The 17,586-nt window shown below is 44.2% G+C and overlaps 1 protein-coding gene across 5 annotated transcripts in view; it reads left to right on the top strand.

Moving 5' to 3' along the window:
* Positions 1-969: 969 nt before the first annotated feature.
* Positions 970-17,586, top strand: part of SH2D1A (SH2 domain containing 1A) — a 43,066-nt gene continuing 26,449 nt past the window's right edge. The window contains exons 1-4 of one of the 5 annotated variants that reach the window (XM_055727480.1): positions 970-1,100; positions 1,590-1,814; positions 14,354-14,417; positions 16,776-17,526. In XM_055727480.1, the coding sequence (XP_055583455.1) occupies positions 1,678-1,814; positions 14,354-14,417; positions 16,776-16,976 (402 nt within the window). In that variant the 5' untranslated portion in view covers positions 970-1,100; positions 1,590-1,677 and the 3' untranslated portion in view covers positions 16,977-17,526. Of the gene's footprint in view, positions 1,101-1,483; positions 1,815-14,353; positions 14,418-16,775; positions 17,527-17,586 lie in introns of those variants that run through there. The other 4 variants (XM_055727479.1, XM_005438023.4, XM_055727482.1 and 1 more) reach the window with 4 other exon arrangements.

The raw sequence follows: 17,586 nt of genomic DNA, 5'->3' as shown, positions 1-17,586 counted from the left end.
TCTGCAGCTTTCTTAGCCCCTTGGGAGCCAGGCAGGGAGGCAGCCATCCGCTGGGCTCTGCCTGTGGGGCAGGAGGCTCCCGGTGCCTCCAAAATCTGCGATTGCTGCCAGGGGCTTTGGTGCAATGCTCTGTGCATGAGCTACCCTGTGACTCATGGGTCAGAAATGCCCATCCCTCAAAAGGAAAAGCTAAAGCTAGTTGAAAAAAAAAATGTTTTCAAGGAAAAACTGTATTAAAGGTGAGAACTGAAAGACACACGCTGTGAAGTGATCAAGAGAAAACATTTTGATTGATTGAAACTTTAAAAAAGCAGCCCTTATTTTTGGTGTTTTTAAATTTAATTTTTGTTCCTGAAATGTTTGTATCTATAGAGCTATTTTTTCACCCATCCTTAACGTCAACAAGGACACAACATCCTGTGAACACCTGGGTGAGATGATTTCATCCCACTCTGTCCTGCTAGCAAACTCAATTTCAAACAAATCAGTCATCAGCACGGCCCGTACTTATTGCTGTATTTTAGTGAGTTATAACTCATAGAGCCAGGTGCGAGAACGGGGCTCATCGGGCAGCGGCCTCGTGCCAGGGATGCCTTCAGCCCTGTGCTTGCTGCAGGGGCTGTGCCACCGTGTCTCTGCCACACAGTGCTGCCTGCCGCCGGGGAACACGCTCAGTTTTTCCGTGGGTGGAAATATCTATGGGGGTATAAAAGCACATTTTCAACTTGTTGGCAAACAGACCCACTTGCAAACGTGTGTATGGGAGCTTTCAACTGACAAGCGTACTGAGGAAATGCTTGTGACCGCAGCAGGTGGGAGAAATGGCTTTTTCAGACATGTTTCTGGATTTTGGCTACCCACTCACGCACCACATGAAGGTGATAGTGGTGTGGATGGTGTCAGGGAGGATGTGAGGGGCCTCCTTGGCTGTTGCCTGCCTCCAAGCAGAAATAATGAGCACTTTTGATGTTAACAGTGATTAAACACTAAAGCCTATGAAAACAAGAACTTATGAGGTAAACCCATCTGGGAGCCAGTGTTTGTGGGTGCTGGACCAGCTGCCATGGAGCAGGGGCCGTGCTTGGTGCCCACAGCCTGAGGTGAGTGGCCTGGCGGGGCAGGGACAGCGAGGCCAGCTTGCTTCCTCTAGTTCCTCACCCCTGGGGATTTGAAAAATAAAAGGGTAAAAAATAATCCCTGCTTTGCAGAGGGCCTTTGGGGCTCTTCCTTGTGCCTGTTCGGGTTATTGCCAGAAAGGACAAGTGCCTGGTGGCAGTAGTGCCACGGTCTTGGCCTCCCTGCCCTCATGGCCACTGGCCCCGCAGCCATCGCTATGTTGCCATGTCACATCCCTGCTGAGGGGAGAGCTGCAGGGGGGGGTGGGAGTGGGCTGTGAAGTGGCGGCGCGAGCTGCGACGCCGTGAGGATGTCACAGCCTGCAAAAAAGGAAAACAAGAAGGGCCAAAAGGGGAAAAAAAACCCCACAAAAAGGTTGCGCTCGTTCCTCACTCTTCCCTCAGCACTGTCTCACCCTACGTGGTGGCTTCAGAGGTGTGAACACATCCTGTTTACATCTGCTGCCGAGACAGAGGTGCTGAGGGGAGCGCACAGCTGAGGAGCAGTTGGAGGCAGCACAGTTCACAGGGAGAGCTGCCTGCAGTGGGAGCCGGCACCGGCATGGATGCGCTGCCCATCTACCATGGTGGTATCACCCGTGAGGCTGGGGAGAAGCTGCTGCTGGCAACGGGCACTGATGGCAGCTACCTGCTGCGGGACAGTGAGAGCATCCCAGGAGTCTACTGCCTCTGCGTGCTGTGAGTAAGGCCAGCGGGGCTGGACGCGGGGTGCTGGCAAGGGCTGGTCGGGTGGTAGCTGGTTTTCAGCCTTCATGTCCATGGTACGGTCTGTTCCCACATAACGGTGACAAAATACGTTCTAACGTTACCATTTGCAGACAGGTGTGAGACTTCTGGTTCCTTCATCTTGACTTAAGGCAGAGGGGTGCAGAAGGGGTGTGGGGTCCTTTGCAGAGTGAAGGGGAGCAGGTTTTGCCTTGCAGAGCCCGTGCTTCCTATGGGCGTAAAACAGAAAGAGAAAGCAGGTCTGGAGCACATAGGAAGGATGAGTGAGGTGCCATGGAGAAGAGTCGACTCCGGATGCCGTGTGCTGCTCTTTGTGCTGGATAAGTCTCTTGCTTTCTGCCCATTGTCTTCTGCTTCTCTAACATGCTCATGGGCATGCTTAGCAACATCCCTGGCGTCCCTTGTCATCAGGAAGGGTAGCATGGATCGCTGTCATCTAGTACGTGCCTTTGCTTCAGGACATTTGGTCAGACTGTGTCCCCACAAGCCGTTAGGCTTGGAGTAAACTACCTGTAAAGTACATGAAATACTGGTGGGTAACGAATTAAGTGGTAATGCTTCATCAAACCTGGTAAAAGGGGAAAGTTCTGATGGGATGGTGTGTCAAAGAGAGGGTAGAGAAGTTGTTTCCCTGAGAGAGCTCGGGGACTTCATAGGCATAGCACCTCATTTTAATGAGGCAATTTAATTACCCTACTTCTGGCAAAAGCAGAAGGTTTGAAAGTCCTGAGACATAATGCTGGGCAATGAAGTACCATTGCATCAAGAGGGCAAAGATGTGTCTACCAAGGGTAAACAGACACTTGCGCCTCACTTCAGTAGAAGAAGGAATACATTTTAGGGCCAGCAAGATATTAGCTAACAGAGGGCACTTATGTAGCCGGAAAAAAAAACCCCAAAAATCCAGAAGAGGAAGAAGAGTCCTAAGTCAGGTTTTCCCCAAATGTCTTCAGTATGTTTCCAACAATATGCAATTAAGCCCTGGGTGCATGTTGTTATTCCCTTGTTGTAGACCAGTAAATGGAGGCATGCAAGAAGGTTATAGGCAACCCAGAAATACAGAACCTTCTTTTCAGGGAAGATCTTTGTGGCAGAAGATGTATTTTTTTCTTCTCTTGTGAAATGAGAAGGTGAACCAAGTTAGGTGCTACTCCTAACAAATACCCTAACAGCTAGCTGAAAAATGGGAAATGAGAAGCATCTTGAGTTAAATGAAAATCGAACAGACATAGCAAGAGATAAGGAGTGCTATGATTCCTGTGATGGGAATAGGCAATAAAAGCAGAATCTCTTTTAAATAACCATCAGAGGAAATGGTGATACATCTCCTTAACACTCAGAAGTCATTCAATGCAGGTGAAACACTAAGGCATTAGAGAAATGATCAGGCAGAATGTTACAATGCGGAATAAAATAGAGGATCCTAAAATTAGTCCCCCATTAGTCTAAATCCTGATGTAGGTATGTAACAATGTCTTTCATCTGAACACAATCAGTTGGGATTTTTTGCTCTATTAATGGTAGTTTACGTCCTTTGGAAGAAATTTCATGAATGAAATAAAAAAATATAAGATGAGAACAGGAAGAACAGAAAGGATTGCTAACTGTAAATGTGTGCAATTTCTGGGGGAAAAGAAAAGAGACTTCAGAAAGAAACAGAACCCTACCTAATTGTTTCTGGAATTTATGAGCCACTCATCTATATGTTGTGTTGCATTCAAACATATATATTATAAACAAAGGGGTAAAAGCAAAAAATATCACTGGCAAATGTTAGGCAGGCTTCTTACAGAATACAGATCCTCAATAAATTTTTTATAAGGGAAATTTTCAACTGGATCTTGGATAAATCCAGATAAATAAAATGAAAAATGTTATGATGAGTATGATTTGATATAGACAGAAAGGTGGCTGAAAAATGCTACAGCTAAGTCTTGGTTTCAATTCTTCTTAATATTTCAATTCAGAGCATTATGTAAGAAATAGCAGATACAGTAAACAACATATCACACAATAACTTTGGAGACAGTTACCATAAAGATACCAGGAAATGGTCTCACACTGAAGATAGCAATGACAGTTTAAAGAAATGTGGGCCATAAACTAGAGAAGTGCTTTGACAGGCAAAAGTTTAGCAAAGCAGAGCACTTTAGTGGGAGCGATTGTAGGAGCTAGTAGGGAAGGTATGAGAAATGTAGGTATGTATTCAATAGAGGATGCTAAGCCTGGCTTTGGCAAGATAAACCAATAGACCCAACTCCCCCAGATTCCAGTCTGAACATCATGCACAGAGATGAAACAGGCAGCAAGCATGTATGTGTGTGAAAGCGCTAGTAAAAACTGAGGGAAACATGCAGTTGCTGTTTTCACTGTTTAAGAAAAAAAAAAAGGAAGAGTAAGTACTTTTCTGCCTTTTTATGCTTCCTTCTAAATAAATAATGGAAATTATGAGGAGTCACAGAGTTATTCAGAAATTTACATTTCGGTTCAAAATTCACGCTGAAGATCACTCTAGGAATACCTAGATATATCAAGATTAGGCAAATAATGTATATAATGGAAATACTGAATTGATCTTTGAAAATGAGAAACAAAGCTGGTCAGCCATTAGATATATTGCAATAAGTATCAGAGCTAAACAAAAAGATGTACACCTTCCCAATGACAATTTCTAACAGAAGGGAAACTGCTTCATACTGCCAGTGATGTTTCTATTGCTCTTAGAAAAGAAAAAGACAAAAATCATCTTTTCCAAAATCAAAACATGTTCAGTCTGTCGTCTTTCCCCTTTCTCTGCACTTCCCTGGAGAAGTAAAACAAAACAAACCTAAACCCTTGTTTCCCAGATCCAAGCCTTCCTAGGGTTTGGGTTGTTTTTTTTTTTTTTTTTTTCCATTATGGGGGAAGAAGGGAGTTGTCAAAATTAAAAGGCATAGCTCTGATGAAGGGAAAAGAAACACTTATCAAAAAAGTCATTAAACAAATATTTGGATGACAATACTGTCACCAGCTTGCGCTCACATAGGTGGTCGCTCTGCACTTCCAGCTCCAGGTACAGTAATTGATAAGTCCTGCGATTGCCACTGCATTGCTTAGGCTCAAACAACGCCTCCTTTTTCCAAGAAACTGCATAAATTTGTAATGCTGTTCCACTCCCCCCCACCCCCCCCCCGCACCCCCCACAAGCCCTAACGTATTTTAGCGGTCCTGGAGCCTCTTAAGGCACGTAATTAGGGCTGCTGTGTTCACGGTCAGGCTCATTCACCTTTTGCTTTTCCAATTAAAAAGTGGAGCCCTGACCTTTAAAGAGGAGAAGAGTCAAAGACTTCATGAATCCCTTGCAAATGACACTGATTTTACAGGGCAAGCATAAAAGAGACAGGTAGTGGCATAAAACCTGACCTACAGAGACGGGTAACTGCGGCAGGCAGGGCCTTGTTGTTGGAGCATTTGGCTGGAAAACTGCTTTCGCTCTTTGTTTCTCTTGAAGTTTTGCTTTATCTTCCTCGAATGCTGCTTTCTGCTGCCCGAAGTCACAGTGTTCAGATGGCATGCCTGCAAGCCTTTAAAAAGAGAATGTTTTTTGGTGTGGCTGTGGCAAAGCACAATGGACGCGCTTTCATAAATACTTTAAGACCACAATTAAACCATGCATGGAAAAGTAGAAGGTTTTGATTTGCAATAGTGTCCCCTGGGAATCTTACAGAGTTGCTGCCTACGGGTTTTGGCAACTCTTTCTAATATCAGATGCTACCAAGATCTTAATTTTATTAATACCATTATCAAATGGATAATATATATTTTAAGGATGTTCTTCGCCGCGTTTTGAATGTGTCAACAGAGGAGCACTATCTTTTCCTGGAAATATTTTAGGGTTGCATTGGAAAGCAAGAAGATTTTTGCTGTTCCTGAAAACTGGGATAGAGGAAATGCATATGCTTTAAAAATTGTACACATTTTACCTGTAAACATTGTAGACAGTACACCAGGGTTTTTGTATCAAAACCTGATTGTTCCAGGGAGCTTTCTTTACTGGTCTGGTTTCCTCTTTGCTCAATACCCCATTTGACATTTTTAGCACCCTCAGAAATCCTGTGTTCACACCACTCCTAATGAAGTCAACAGGGGACACCGGCCACAATAACAGCGGCTGGTCGAGGAGCAGCTTCTTAAACTGTGCCTGAAAAATGCATAAATAAAATGCCTGAGAGTGCCAAAAGCACCGCTCTCCTTTACAGATATATGAGCACACATGCAGAAACAAGCAGCTCATGCCTGAATTGGCAAAGATAAAGCATTTGTAGTTTGGGTCTTAAAATTCACATACTTGAGAAGACTTGGAATGTTAGTAGTTGTTTCAGACCTTTAAGTAAGCTAAACATGACATACTTGTCAAACTGTGTTCAGATTATTTGTTTGAAACCAGCTGTTCATGTACTGTGTTGTATTCAATTTGTGGAGAATAATCAAAAGCTGAATAGAAAGCTGTTTAGAGCTCTTGAAGCAACAGTAATGGCAATAGGGATAGGCTGCAGTCCTATCGGTTTTTACCTGTGCTGTTTCTTCTGTGACTGTAACCATGGTGCACAAGTTCAGGCAACGTGCAGAAACTTTCTGATGCAGCAGATGTATCAGCTGTACAGCGTGAAGGTGTAATACAGGATCACGAGCCAGCTTCAGCTTAGCATTTCTTTTGTTTCCCATGTAATATTTTTGATAGAAATGGCAGAATAATTGCATTTATTACCACACTGCACATAATAATCATCGCCGTTTAAAATGTAGTTTGGAACAAAAGCTTCTCTCTGGGGATGAGCCCCTCAATTCGAGGCTGGCATTGTAAATACCACACACTATTTTCAGCTTTGAAAAAAAGATATCTACAGCGCAACGGTAAATTCTACTGAGGTGAGTATTTTAGCTCCCTGCTAACTGGAGTGAGCGTTGTCTTTCCTGAGAATAATTTGGGTAATGGCCTTGAGGTATTCCAGTGGCTTTTCTTGGAAAGATTTTGCAAAGGTAGAGAGCCTGACTGGTAGGTAGCTGCTACGCTACTGAATCTTAAATGACAGAGTGGGTACAGTTGTTAGATAACAGAACCTAAGTTGGCTCTACCCTGGTTTTGTACAATCATAGAATCGTTTAGGTGGGAAAAGACCTTTAAGATCATCTTGTCCAGCTGTTAACCTGGCACTGCCAAGGCCACCACTAAACCATGTCCCTGTGTGCCACATCTGCACGTCTTTTAAATACCTCCAGGGATGATGGCTCAACCGTTTCCCTGGGCAGCCTGTTCCAGTGCTTAATAACCCATTTGGTGAAGAAAATTTTCCTAATATCCAATCTATCCAACTTGAGGCTGTTTCCTCTTGTCCTGTAGCTTGTTACTGGGAAAAGAGATGGGGCCCCACCTCGCTACAGGCTCCTGTCGGTTGCAACAGTGATTCCAGGTTCAGGGATTTTATAGTCGGTCTGAATTAATCCCTAAAACCCCAATAACTATTTCATAGAAATATGAAACAGTAACATTTACAGGGCTACTGACAGTGTTTTATCTATTACAGTTCTTGTGAGTTTTGCATAAATTGAAGAAAGAATTTTCACCACATAACCTGATTTCATGTGGTTTTACCTAAGTGAGGTACTGTTCTGGAGGACATGGTAATACATGAAGCTTAGTTACCAGCCCATCATAATTTCCTTCTGTTTAGCATCTCAGATTTGAATAAATTCCCAAAAGCATTGCTTTTAGCTGGCATCCCCTTGTACCAGACCAACATAAACCCTGCTCAGAACGGCTTTTCAGGTAAATCAGCAGCATTTCTTCTGATGGTTAGGAGTGTTCAAGTGGTGAAGATACTGACAGTCTTCCACAGAAGATTGGCTGTAAATTCAGAGGCATTTCACAGGATTTGACTTGCTCTTTCAAGCTTCTGTTAATTTCAGAAGAGAAAAATAAGATAATGTATTTGCTTTATAATGCTACAGCATTGCGGCAAGCTAATACTAGTTACTGACTCAGTATCATGGGTACATTTTTGCCACAAGAAGCGTTGGTAGGGGAATCAGTGACAGAAGCATAAACTCAGGTGGGTGTGTACAGATTGCTGCTGTGAGTTAAGCTACGGTAACACTGTTTGGCTTTTCAGATGTTGTAAACACTGATTTAAACTATTTTATTCACTCTTGCTGGCACAGAGCTTGTATCTTGCACATCATCTCAATGTGAATGCTATTTCTTCAGCTTGGGTTAGCTGATGGGTGGTAATTGCTAAGTTGCTGTACTTTGATTGTATGCCTGAGACCTAAACAAGGCAAGAACCAGGCTGCTTGTCAACCAGAAAATGCAAATTCCAGGACAGAGTGAGGAGCTGTAAGCTTAAATAGGATTTTCTCCTACATTAAATAACAAGACTTTTGGCCTTTCGATGATTAATAAACCAAGCAAGAATATAACAATTGAAAAAAACCCAGAAGTTTAAGTGGGAGGCTGAATTGACTGTTGCATCATTTTGGCAGCTGTCACTTCTGTTTCATGGGGGAGGTCATGCAGCTCAGGGGTACCCTGGGCAGGGGACACCTTGATAAGCACACACGTGAGATGTGCAGGCTCCCAGGCAGTACTGTGGAGTCCCCCAGCCTCACGAGTTTTGGCTCTGTGGTAACCATTGCCCATCTCAGTAGCCACTGTGATGCCCATGCCATTGCCTACGTTCTTGGTCCGGGGTTCCGCACTAGGAGGCAGCCTGATGGTCCCTCTGGGCATTCATGAGGTGATCCACAAACATCCTGCATCAAACACCTCTGGATAAGGCAGAAGCAGCTGCAGCCTGACCTCTCATGCTCACTAGATTATCTGCTGCACGCCATTGACCCCCCCCCCCCCCACTCTGAAAGCACTGAGTCCCTATGAGCCCTCCTGTAGTACTCATCTCTACAGCATTAGTAGTACTCATCTCCATAACATTAAGCAGTTTCTAAGCATTATCTCAGTTTGTGTGATGAAGAGTTTAACTCTATTTCACATGAGAGCAAATGTGACACAGGAGGCTCAGGCCTGCAGCACCCTTTAGCTTTGGGTTCCCAGTGTGAGGGGTACAGGGATGGGTTTTGAGACTACCCAGTGTTACTCTGTATAACCTGTTGACTTTGCTTGCATTGCTGAGGGCTGTTTCCTTGTTTCATACATCTTCTGTTTCCAAACCTTCCATCTACTATTCCTGGCCTTTTCAGCCCTCCAGCATTTTGTAGTGCTCCCAGTTCAAGCCCCCTCACGCTTCACCTTGGTATTTTCCCTTCCTTACTCATTTAGTCTTACTCTCTCCCAGGGATTGGATTTTCATTGCTGCTTCCTTGCCCAGCTTGCATAGACATGGGTCCCCTTTCCTTCCTCATCCACCCCACTCAGTCCCCATCTTCCTTTCCAAGATGCCCAATCTGAATCACCTTCTGTTTTTTTTTTCTGTTTTTTTCCCCTGCTAATCCAGGCCAGGCAATGTGTGTGCAGCCCTCGTGGCTTGAGATCAAGGACCCTGCTTAGCTGAGTGCCCACAGCCCAGCCAGCCCAGGCACGGCGCGGCTATGCTGCTAACAACCATCAGAAAGCACCTCTCTTGCAGCCTAGACAGCCACCACTGCTTTCTATCAGAGGCTGCAAGAGATATACCTTCCCTCAAACAAACTTTATGTCTTACTCTAAAAACTGGGCAATCCCCTCCAACAATTGGAAGATTTATATAATTTTTTTTTTAACGTGGGAAAATCATTGTTTTCCCTAACTTGTCCCCTTTTATGGTACTTCTGCATTCTCCATCTTTAAATAAGATTTAAGCAAATACCTAAGAAACACAGATTCAGTCTGAAAGAAACGGATTATGGGCAGTATACAATGCTCAGAACCACTGTTTGTCAGCCACGCCACTGTCTGGTTCTTAATTGATATTGTAAAGTGACATTCCAAGGTAAGGTCAGGATGCAGATATACCAGGTAAGAAGAGCTGACTGATACAGTGCAAAGACATCAGAAGACAAAGTTGTGTAAAGAGGAAGAAATTGATGTCATTTATTGCTGACATGGCTTTTCCTTGTCTCTCTGTCTTTCTTCCTCTATATTGGTTCCATTTTGGACCCAGAAATGAATACAAATTAGATTAATAAAATTTCCCAACTGAGATACAAAACATTTGGAAATAATTTTTAAATATACCGTGCAGCTGAATCGTCATGGTTAATTTTAGTCTTCAGCATGCAGCTAATATCCTCTGGCTATTTCAGTGGTGCAGAAGATTGTAGTTATTCACCTGTTAAAGTAAATGCAGTTTTAACAAGTCTGATCACAGTTGAAGAGGAGGAGTGGAGAGGACAGGTAGACAGATGCTGTCTCATTATGTCATCTGTGAATGATGCCTTTGTAGCTCTTTGTGAGGAATTATCTAGCTATAAAGAAAAAAGCCTATAATATAAAGCAGACTGTTTCCTGTAATTGCAACTTTTTCTAGATTTTCCTTTGACAAAGTTTTCCCAGCAACGGTATTGCAACAGAGACAGCGCTAGCGCAGTTCCCAGCTGGTATAAGATATTCTTTGTTGTGGAGATGAAAAAATAAGTGAAATGACATAAAAATATCATCAGTGGTGACTAAACAGCTCTTTTGTAAGTGCTATTCAATATTGTCCTTACAGCAATGGCTGTTTTCTGCTTCCTCTCATCAGCATTTTGGCATTTTTTGCCTTTGATCAAAAATTTATAGTGCCTCATTCATCAAGCTGTTATTTCACAATTGCTGCCGTCCCTTGAGCTTCACTGGCGTGAAAGCGGAGCTTTGCAATCGTGAGGCTTGCGGCCGTCCTTGGGCTAGATGAAGGGATGGGGGACCCCTCCCCTGGGTCTTTGCTCGGGTGTCAAAAGCTGGTCCTCCTCCAAGATACACTGGTATGCCAGTGTCACTGGAAGAGCACTCTCTGAAATCCTTCTCTCAGTGACATGTGTCCGTCTCCTGTTGATTTTGTCTGGCCGAGAGATGAGTCTGGAACACTGAGAGGTGGACCTGGCTTGCGTGTCACCAGGTAATGGCCTCAGAGCATAAGCTGTGTGAGACATACCCAGTGACTAGCACCATGCCCATGGTGTTTGATTTTTGGCTTTAGCTTCATGGCCACACCACATACAGGAACATTGTGTCACAGTAGGAGCTTTTATCTGCCATGGATGGAGTGAAATGTAGAAATCTGAGCTGTCCCTTCATGGTGGCTGCGGAATTTCTCATCTCCTGAGATCTAAGCTCCAGTAACTGCACTTTTCCACCTGCTTTTGCCCGGTGTTACGTGTTTTGCTCTTTGGAAGGGAATGTTCTACACAATCTCAATTTTAATTTTTGTATTTAATCTTTGTTTTAAGGAAAACACCTTGAGCTTCCTTCGGTCCACACTGATCTCAGTTAATGTTGGGTAGTTTGAATCATAAAATCCTTTCTCATGGGAGGCTGTGCCCATGCAGCAGTAAAGAGAACTTGGCTCATCAAAACCATGTCACTCACACGTGGAAGGTAAAAAGCTCTTTGAAGTGGTAATGAAGTAAGTTCCTGCTGCTTAACAGAAAGTTTTGATAAGATCACACTCGTTGGGAGAGTATTTATCAGAAGTGCTGTAATTCATTCTGTGGAAACAAAGATCCCAGTGGAAAGTAGTTGGGAAGATCTGGCTGTTCCCCTTCTTAACAAAATGCACCCCACCATGTGCATTCCCTTTGAAGAAGCAGGTGTGGCCGTCCTGGGCCATCTTCCACCTACACGGTGGGCTGTGATCACTGATGGCTTCAGAGCCGACAGCAGGTGCTGCTGCTGTGTTTTTCAGCTTAAGCACAGTGAACCCCTTCAGGTCTTTCCTCCTCTGGGAAAACAATGTACATTTGCCAGGTGAGTGGAGAGATCTCACTTGTCCCTCACAAGGCTGTGACAGCAATATCTTACTCCTCCCATCCTCCACACTGCACTCAAAGCATTCGTGTTCCCAAATTCTTGTTCCATTTTCTGTATCTTGTGAGTTTTTAATCTGAGCCATCCTTTGTGCCATCTCTGGACTTGGTTGAAATATCTTACAGTGGAATTTTCTGCAAAATGCAGGATAGGTGCCTATCTTATACCTTACCCTGCTTTGGCCCTGAATATTACTTTATCTGACCTCTATTTTTCAATTTATACAGCTTAGTAAATCCTCCTGGCAGAGTGCTGAAAGCCATCAGACATTTCAGAGTCAGGGCAGCACCCCAACCCCTCAACCACTTCCAGTCATGCAATCTCTTGGGTAGAGAAAATGATGAAAGCAACAGCAGATGGTAGCTTTCCAGGCAACTGAGCCATTTGTGGGAAAATCAGATTTTAAAGAGACTGAGCCAGTCAGAATGCTTTTGGGCAGCCAAGACCAAGCATGGGTAAAATGTACAGTGAACTAATAAAAACAGGAGGCGAGAGAGTGAGTTTTAGATTTTTACATACTGATTCTGTTGTTTTTAAGGCTTGAAAAAAACCCAAATGGCTGCAGATATCGCCAAATATCCCCTTCAAAGAAAGGGGATAAAATGTCATGGTCTCTTCGATGTTTCCCACTGTGGGCTGTAGTTTGATTAATCATATATTGGCTGGCATGCTACATACATAAGTGCAGGAGAGCCCCTTGTGATGTCTAGAGAGAAAAGGTTAATGTGAACATCAGCTGCTCGTGATATCCTGTCAATACAGGCACAGCTCTCCCAGGTGTTAGGGAAGGACGTGATGGTACGAGGTTATTTAAGGACCCCGATGGGAGACGTTGGATTCCCTGAACATGAGCATATGCAGTGGCTTAGAGGGATGTGCATTTAAGCAACGGGGCTTGAGCTGTGGCCTCAAACACCAGTGACCACGATGCCATGGCATGGACAGGAGAACAGTGTTGTCCTGCCATGTCCTTCCCTCCTCCCGCAGCTGCAGCGGGTTGCTCACACCCCTATCCCAAGAGCCCTTTCTGGGCCCATGAAACCCTTCAGGGACCACAGCAGCTGCGCTTGCTGGGGGAAGTGATGCTCCAGTGGCTGTTTCCAAGAAGCCAGCATGGCCGGTCACTTTTCACGGCCAACCGGTGCCAGGTGGAAAGTTGTGTCTCTGGTTAACACAAAGAGAGGGATGAGGTGGTGGCAGGACTGTGGGGCTACGTCGGGCACCCCCATACCGAGGAGGAGGGCAGTGTCTCGGTGGCTGCACAGGCCATTTGCACCCGCAGCAGCCCCGACGGGAGGGGACGGCCTGTGTCTTTGTCTTCTGCCGCTGTATTTAATCACGGTGGGAGTCGAGTGGTGGGGGCAGAGCTCACAAATCACGACAAGCATTTTTTCTCCCACTTCGTGGGGTTGTAGCAGTGTGACAACTGTTAACAACTTCCTGCTTGGGTTAAATTATATCAGACACTGCTTTGCAAAGGTTGATGTAATGACTTTTTAACAAGAATTTATCCAGGAGCCATGACACGGAGCGTAAGTAATTGCAATCATATGGTATCTGTGTCATTGATGGTTTCTGCTATTTTGTAGTAACTACTATAACACCATGTATAATTGGAAAGAAAGATAATATTTTTCTGCTTTCTCAAGAATGGGAATTGATGCTGAAATAGGGAATGGTCCCTAAAATCCTGCTGTGTATTCATGTAAACCTGTGTAGTGTGAAATACAGTCTTCCTTATCTGATACCATCTAAACTGATATTGCACCCACGGAACTACTGCCAATTGTCTCCACTTCTGAGTTAAATTTTTGGATATTGGTATAATAATCTACCATGTAAATTATTCACTGTGTTGGGTTCGTAAGGGAAGCAAGACTGACTCTGGACATGAGTATGTCTTATTAGTGTATGTCTCCTTATTCTCAAAGGACTCAAATTAGAGTTAAAAAGAAGGAAGATTCCACGCTCTTGTAAGTCTCCCTTATCAGTATTTGAGAATTAGGAACGTACAGCAAATGCAAAGAGCAATTTGCCTTGTTTTGTGCGTCTAGCTTTCCAAATAAATTACACTCATGCTCTTGCTTCTGGGAACACCTGCATTTAAATGGATTACAATACAGTAATGCTAGCTGCCAATACTACACCTTCTCCTTTTCCAGGGAAAGTATGCCTGGTATGTGTCAGTAAAAGGAGATCACTGAAAAAAAGAAAAAAAAATATAATGTTGAGGCAGGAATGAAAGCAATATCACAACCTAGAATAACCAAATATTGCTAAACTAGATCTGAGTCAGACCTGTCCCTCTCATCCACAAAGAACCTAGCGGGTTGAACACTGCTTCTGACCCGAGTCTCAGTTTCTTTATCTATGCAGAGCCTTTATGGGTAAATTTATTTTCAAGGAATGTTAGCAGATGAACTGACTCCCACGTAGCAGAGTATACCTATTGTGAAACCTGACAGTAGAAGTGAGTAATAACTACCTGTTGATTTTTTGGGGTTTTTTTTCCCTACAGGCATCAGGGTTACGTTTATACCTATAGAGTGTCCAAGACAGAAACTGGATCCTGGAGTGCTGAGGTGTGTATTTCTCATTTCTCTTCTGAAAATTTCTACATCCTGTTTGATGTTCATATTGATTTAATGAAATATATTAAAATTATTCATGTTTGTGCATAGTCTGGTTTTCATCGAAGGTAATCAGTCTTGAGTGTGCCCATCACTAAGATGTCTTGGTGTTACTTCTGACAGTCTTGAACTCATGAATTAATTCCCTGTTACATTTCAGCTGCTGCATAATGCAACAGTGCATTATTTTGCATCATTTCAAACGGCAAAAATATTATGTTTTTATAATTTGACAAGTACAATCTGTTCTCTTCTATCCCACGTACCATTAATGTCAGAATATTTAAGGAAATGATTTTCAATCTACAGTGTTTTAAAGTTAATTTCTCTCCACATTATTTCATCACAGGTGCAAAACATATATAGGGTAGCCAAAACTTGATGCAAAATACATTTTCACCCATCTGCTAAGAAACTGGTAACTCAAGTGTAGAATAACACCATTTGCAATGCAGACAACTATTTGGGGTGGTAGAATTAGGATGCAAACCTGTATTTCTTTTACGAAGGTCTTGTTCTTTGATGTACTCTGTGTATTAATTTGTAGTTAGCTTTCTGTTTGCACGTTAATGAACACTGATTACAAACATTAAATAATTTCTAGTCAGACATAATTCCTTGGCCGTTATTATAATAGAAGTGGTTGCAGTGCTCTGGAAGATAAGACTGATTCCTGGGGTTACTCAGAAGCAGATCGGGGAGTAAAAGTGACTCACATTACTGCAGAGTAAATAATTATCTGTGTCACTTTTGGGGATGGTACCCAGGAAGAATCTGCTCGCTCGTTCCTGTAAGGTGTTGGGAGCACCCTGTAGGAGGGTTTTCAGGACAGGATGGGGTGGTCCTGTGTCCGGCATGCCAGGGCAAACGCTGGTGTCTCAGAAAGGATGCCAGGACCCCAGGGACATCCACCTGTGGAGGATAATTCCCTGAGTGAGGCTGCAGCCTGCTTTGGCTCCAGGTAATGACAGCATCTGCAGTGAGGTTTCTTTCTGGTGTTATATAGGCCTGCTACAACTCCCTCACCACGACCTCCACTGGCTTCCTGCATATGGGTCTTGGGCTTTCCCTCGCTGTATCGTAGACAAACCTCATGTGTTTCACAGCGTAGATGTCCTGAAGGCCCAGGACTCTCAATACATCCTCTGCAGGGAAAGGTGCTAGCTACAGACCCACGACACCAAACCTTCCTTTAGGCAAACAGAAACCTTGGAGTAAATGTTGCTAAGACCACGCTGGCCTCAGCTGTTAGAAACAGCAGCCTAAATCCAACTCAACCCCACGAACTGTGCCTCCAAGGCCGAAAGAGGCTCCAGCTGCAGCTGGTGCTTTCTTGTCTCTGCTTCCTTCCCTGTGGCTGGTTAGTCTCTGAGCAAGCTCAGGTCATACCCATCTTTCAAGGACAAGGCAGGGAAATTAAAACTGTGCTGGTAAAACCCCAGCCAGTGTGAAGGCTCCAGCTGGTGCCAGTGAGGCAGGATTTAGTTCGTGACTGCTGGGTGAGACAGTGTCCCTTGAATGGGACTACGCTGGCAGGACCTATGCTTGTCACCCCATGGCTTTGGTGGGGAGGGGTTATTACAAAAATGCCTTCAAGGGTTTAACAGCAACATTGGATTTTTGATTAAAAGCAGACACAGTTTTGTTTCACAGCGTTTGAAAAGATTCTAATGCAGAAAGATAGAAAACCTCCCACTTTTAATAAACAGGTAAGATTTTTGCCACTGCCTTTGTACAAGAGGTAGACAGGAGTACTCAATGAAGTCGTAACCCAGCACTGAATGCTCAGTGCAAGGCTTGAGAAGAGGCTGTGTCCATGCCTGAACTTGGTGGTGTAAGGACTTCCCCTCCCCGTAAGTGCTAGGTAGCTCTGTGGGTTGTCGTACTGGTATTTCCAGGCTGGAAGTATCTTACCGATAAACCCCAGGCTGGAGGTTAAATCACTGGCTGCAATAAATCAGGGCCAGAAACAGCGCAAGATCACTTGGGAATTTGCCTGACGAGCACGGCAGGCTGTGGGTTGCTCTTGCAGTGATTAAGAAACTGTCCCTCTCCCAGGCTTCTATCAGCACCCTGCTGGAAGCCCCCTTAGAGCAGGGGGGCAGCGATGCGCGGGGGAGGAGCAGAGCAGCACAGCTCATTGACTCATTTGAAGTTGGCACATCAGGGGGTCCAGCTGAAGGGCTGGCTCCTTTCCTGAGGTGCGTGTGTGCCTTTCTGAGGACATGGTTTCTGTGCCAGGGCCCGGAGGGCAGCGCAGGCGCTCAGCACCCAGCATCCCCTCTCACCTCTCACTCTTTGGCTTCTCAGACAGCGCCCGGGGTCCACCGGAGGCTCTTTCGGAAAATGCACAACCTCATCTCGGCCTTCCAGAAACCCGACCAAGGCATCATAACACCCCTGAAGCACCCAGTTGTCAAGGACGTGAACACCAAATACCCACCAGGTACTCGTGGGGCAGAGGGAGCCTCAGCTGTGACTGAGCAGAGTCCTCCGTGGCGGTGTGGATGAAGGGCTTAGAGTTATTTGCATCTTTGGTCTGAACTAATAGGGTGACATTGCCAAAAATGTGCCCTGACTTTGCTCCTGTGGGATTGAAATGCTGGCACTCAGGTGCTCGTTAGGGATGGGGCCTGTCAATGTGATGAGAAAATCGATTTTGGATATGGTTTCCTGAGTGCTATACCAGCGGTGGCTACCTTCCCTGCCCAGCACCCTTGTTCTTGTAGGGATGAACCTTCTGATCTGTCCATTTTCTTGTGGTGTTCACCCTTTCATAGCTTTGTGATTATTTTTCTTAGGGAAAAATGAAGACCATGGCTTCCACCTGCAGCCGTCATGAAGGCATTTCCCCAAATGTGACATAACCATATCTTCCAGTGTCCGTGCTCTAGAACAGAATGATTTATATGATAGTTAATACAACTCCATGAGTTTTCTTGTAACATTTGCAGAAATGTGTATTTCATAGAATTTATAGCTCAAAATTTAGAAGTTTTACGTTTCAGAATGCTTTGATTTTTTTTTTCTAAGAGAGGATAAAAAAATATCAACTACTAAATAGTGTAATGTCTTTTTTTCCCCTCTTTGTACTCTCAAGTACAAGACATTTTTCACTTCA

Source organism: Falco cherrug, chromosome 15, assembly GCF_023634085.1.
Source record: "Falco cherrug isolate bFalChe1 chromosome 15, bFalChe1.pri, whole genome shotgun sequence".
Taxonomy (NCBI): domain Eukaryota; kingdom Metazoa; phylum Chordata; class Aves; order Falconiformes; family Falconidae; genus Falco; species Falco cherrug.
Note: the sequence above shows the minus strand (reverse complement) of the source record. Positions and strands in the feature narration are given on the sequence as shown.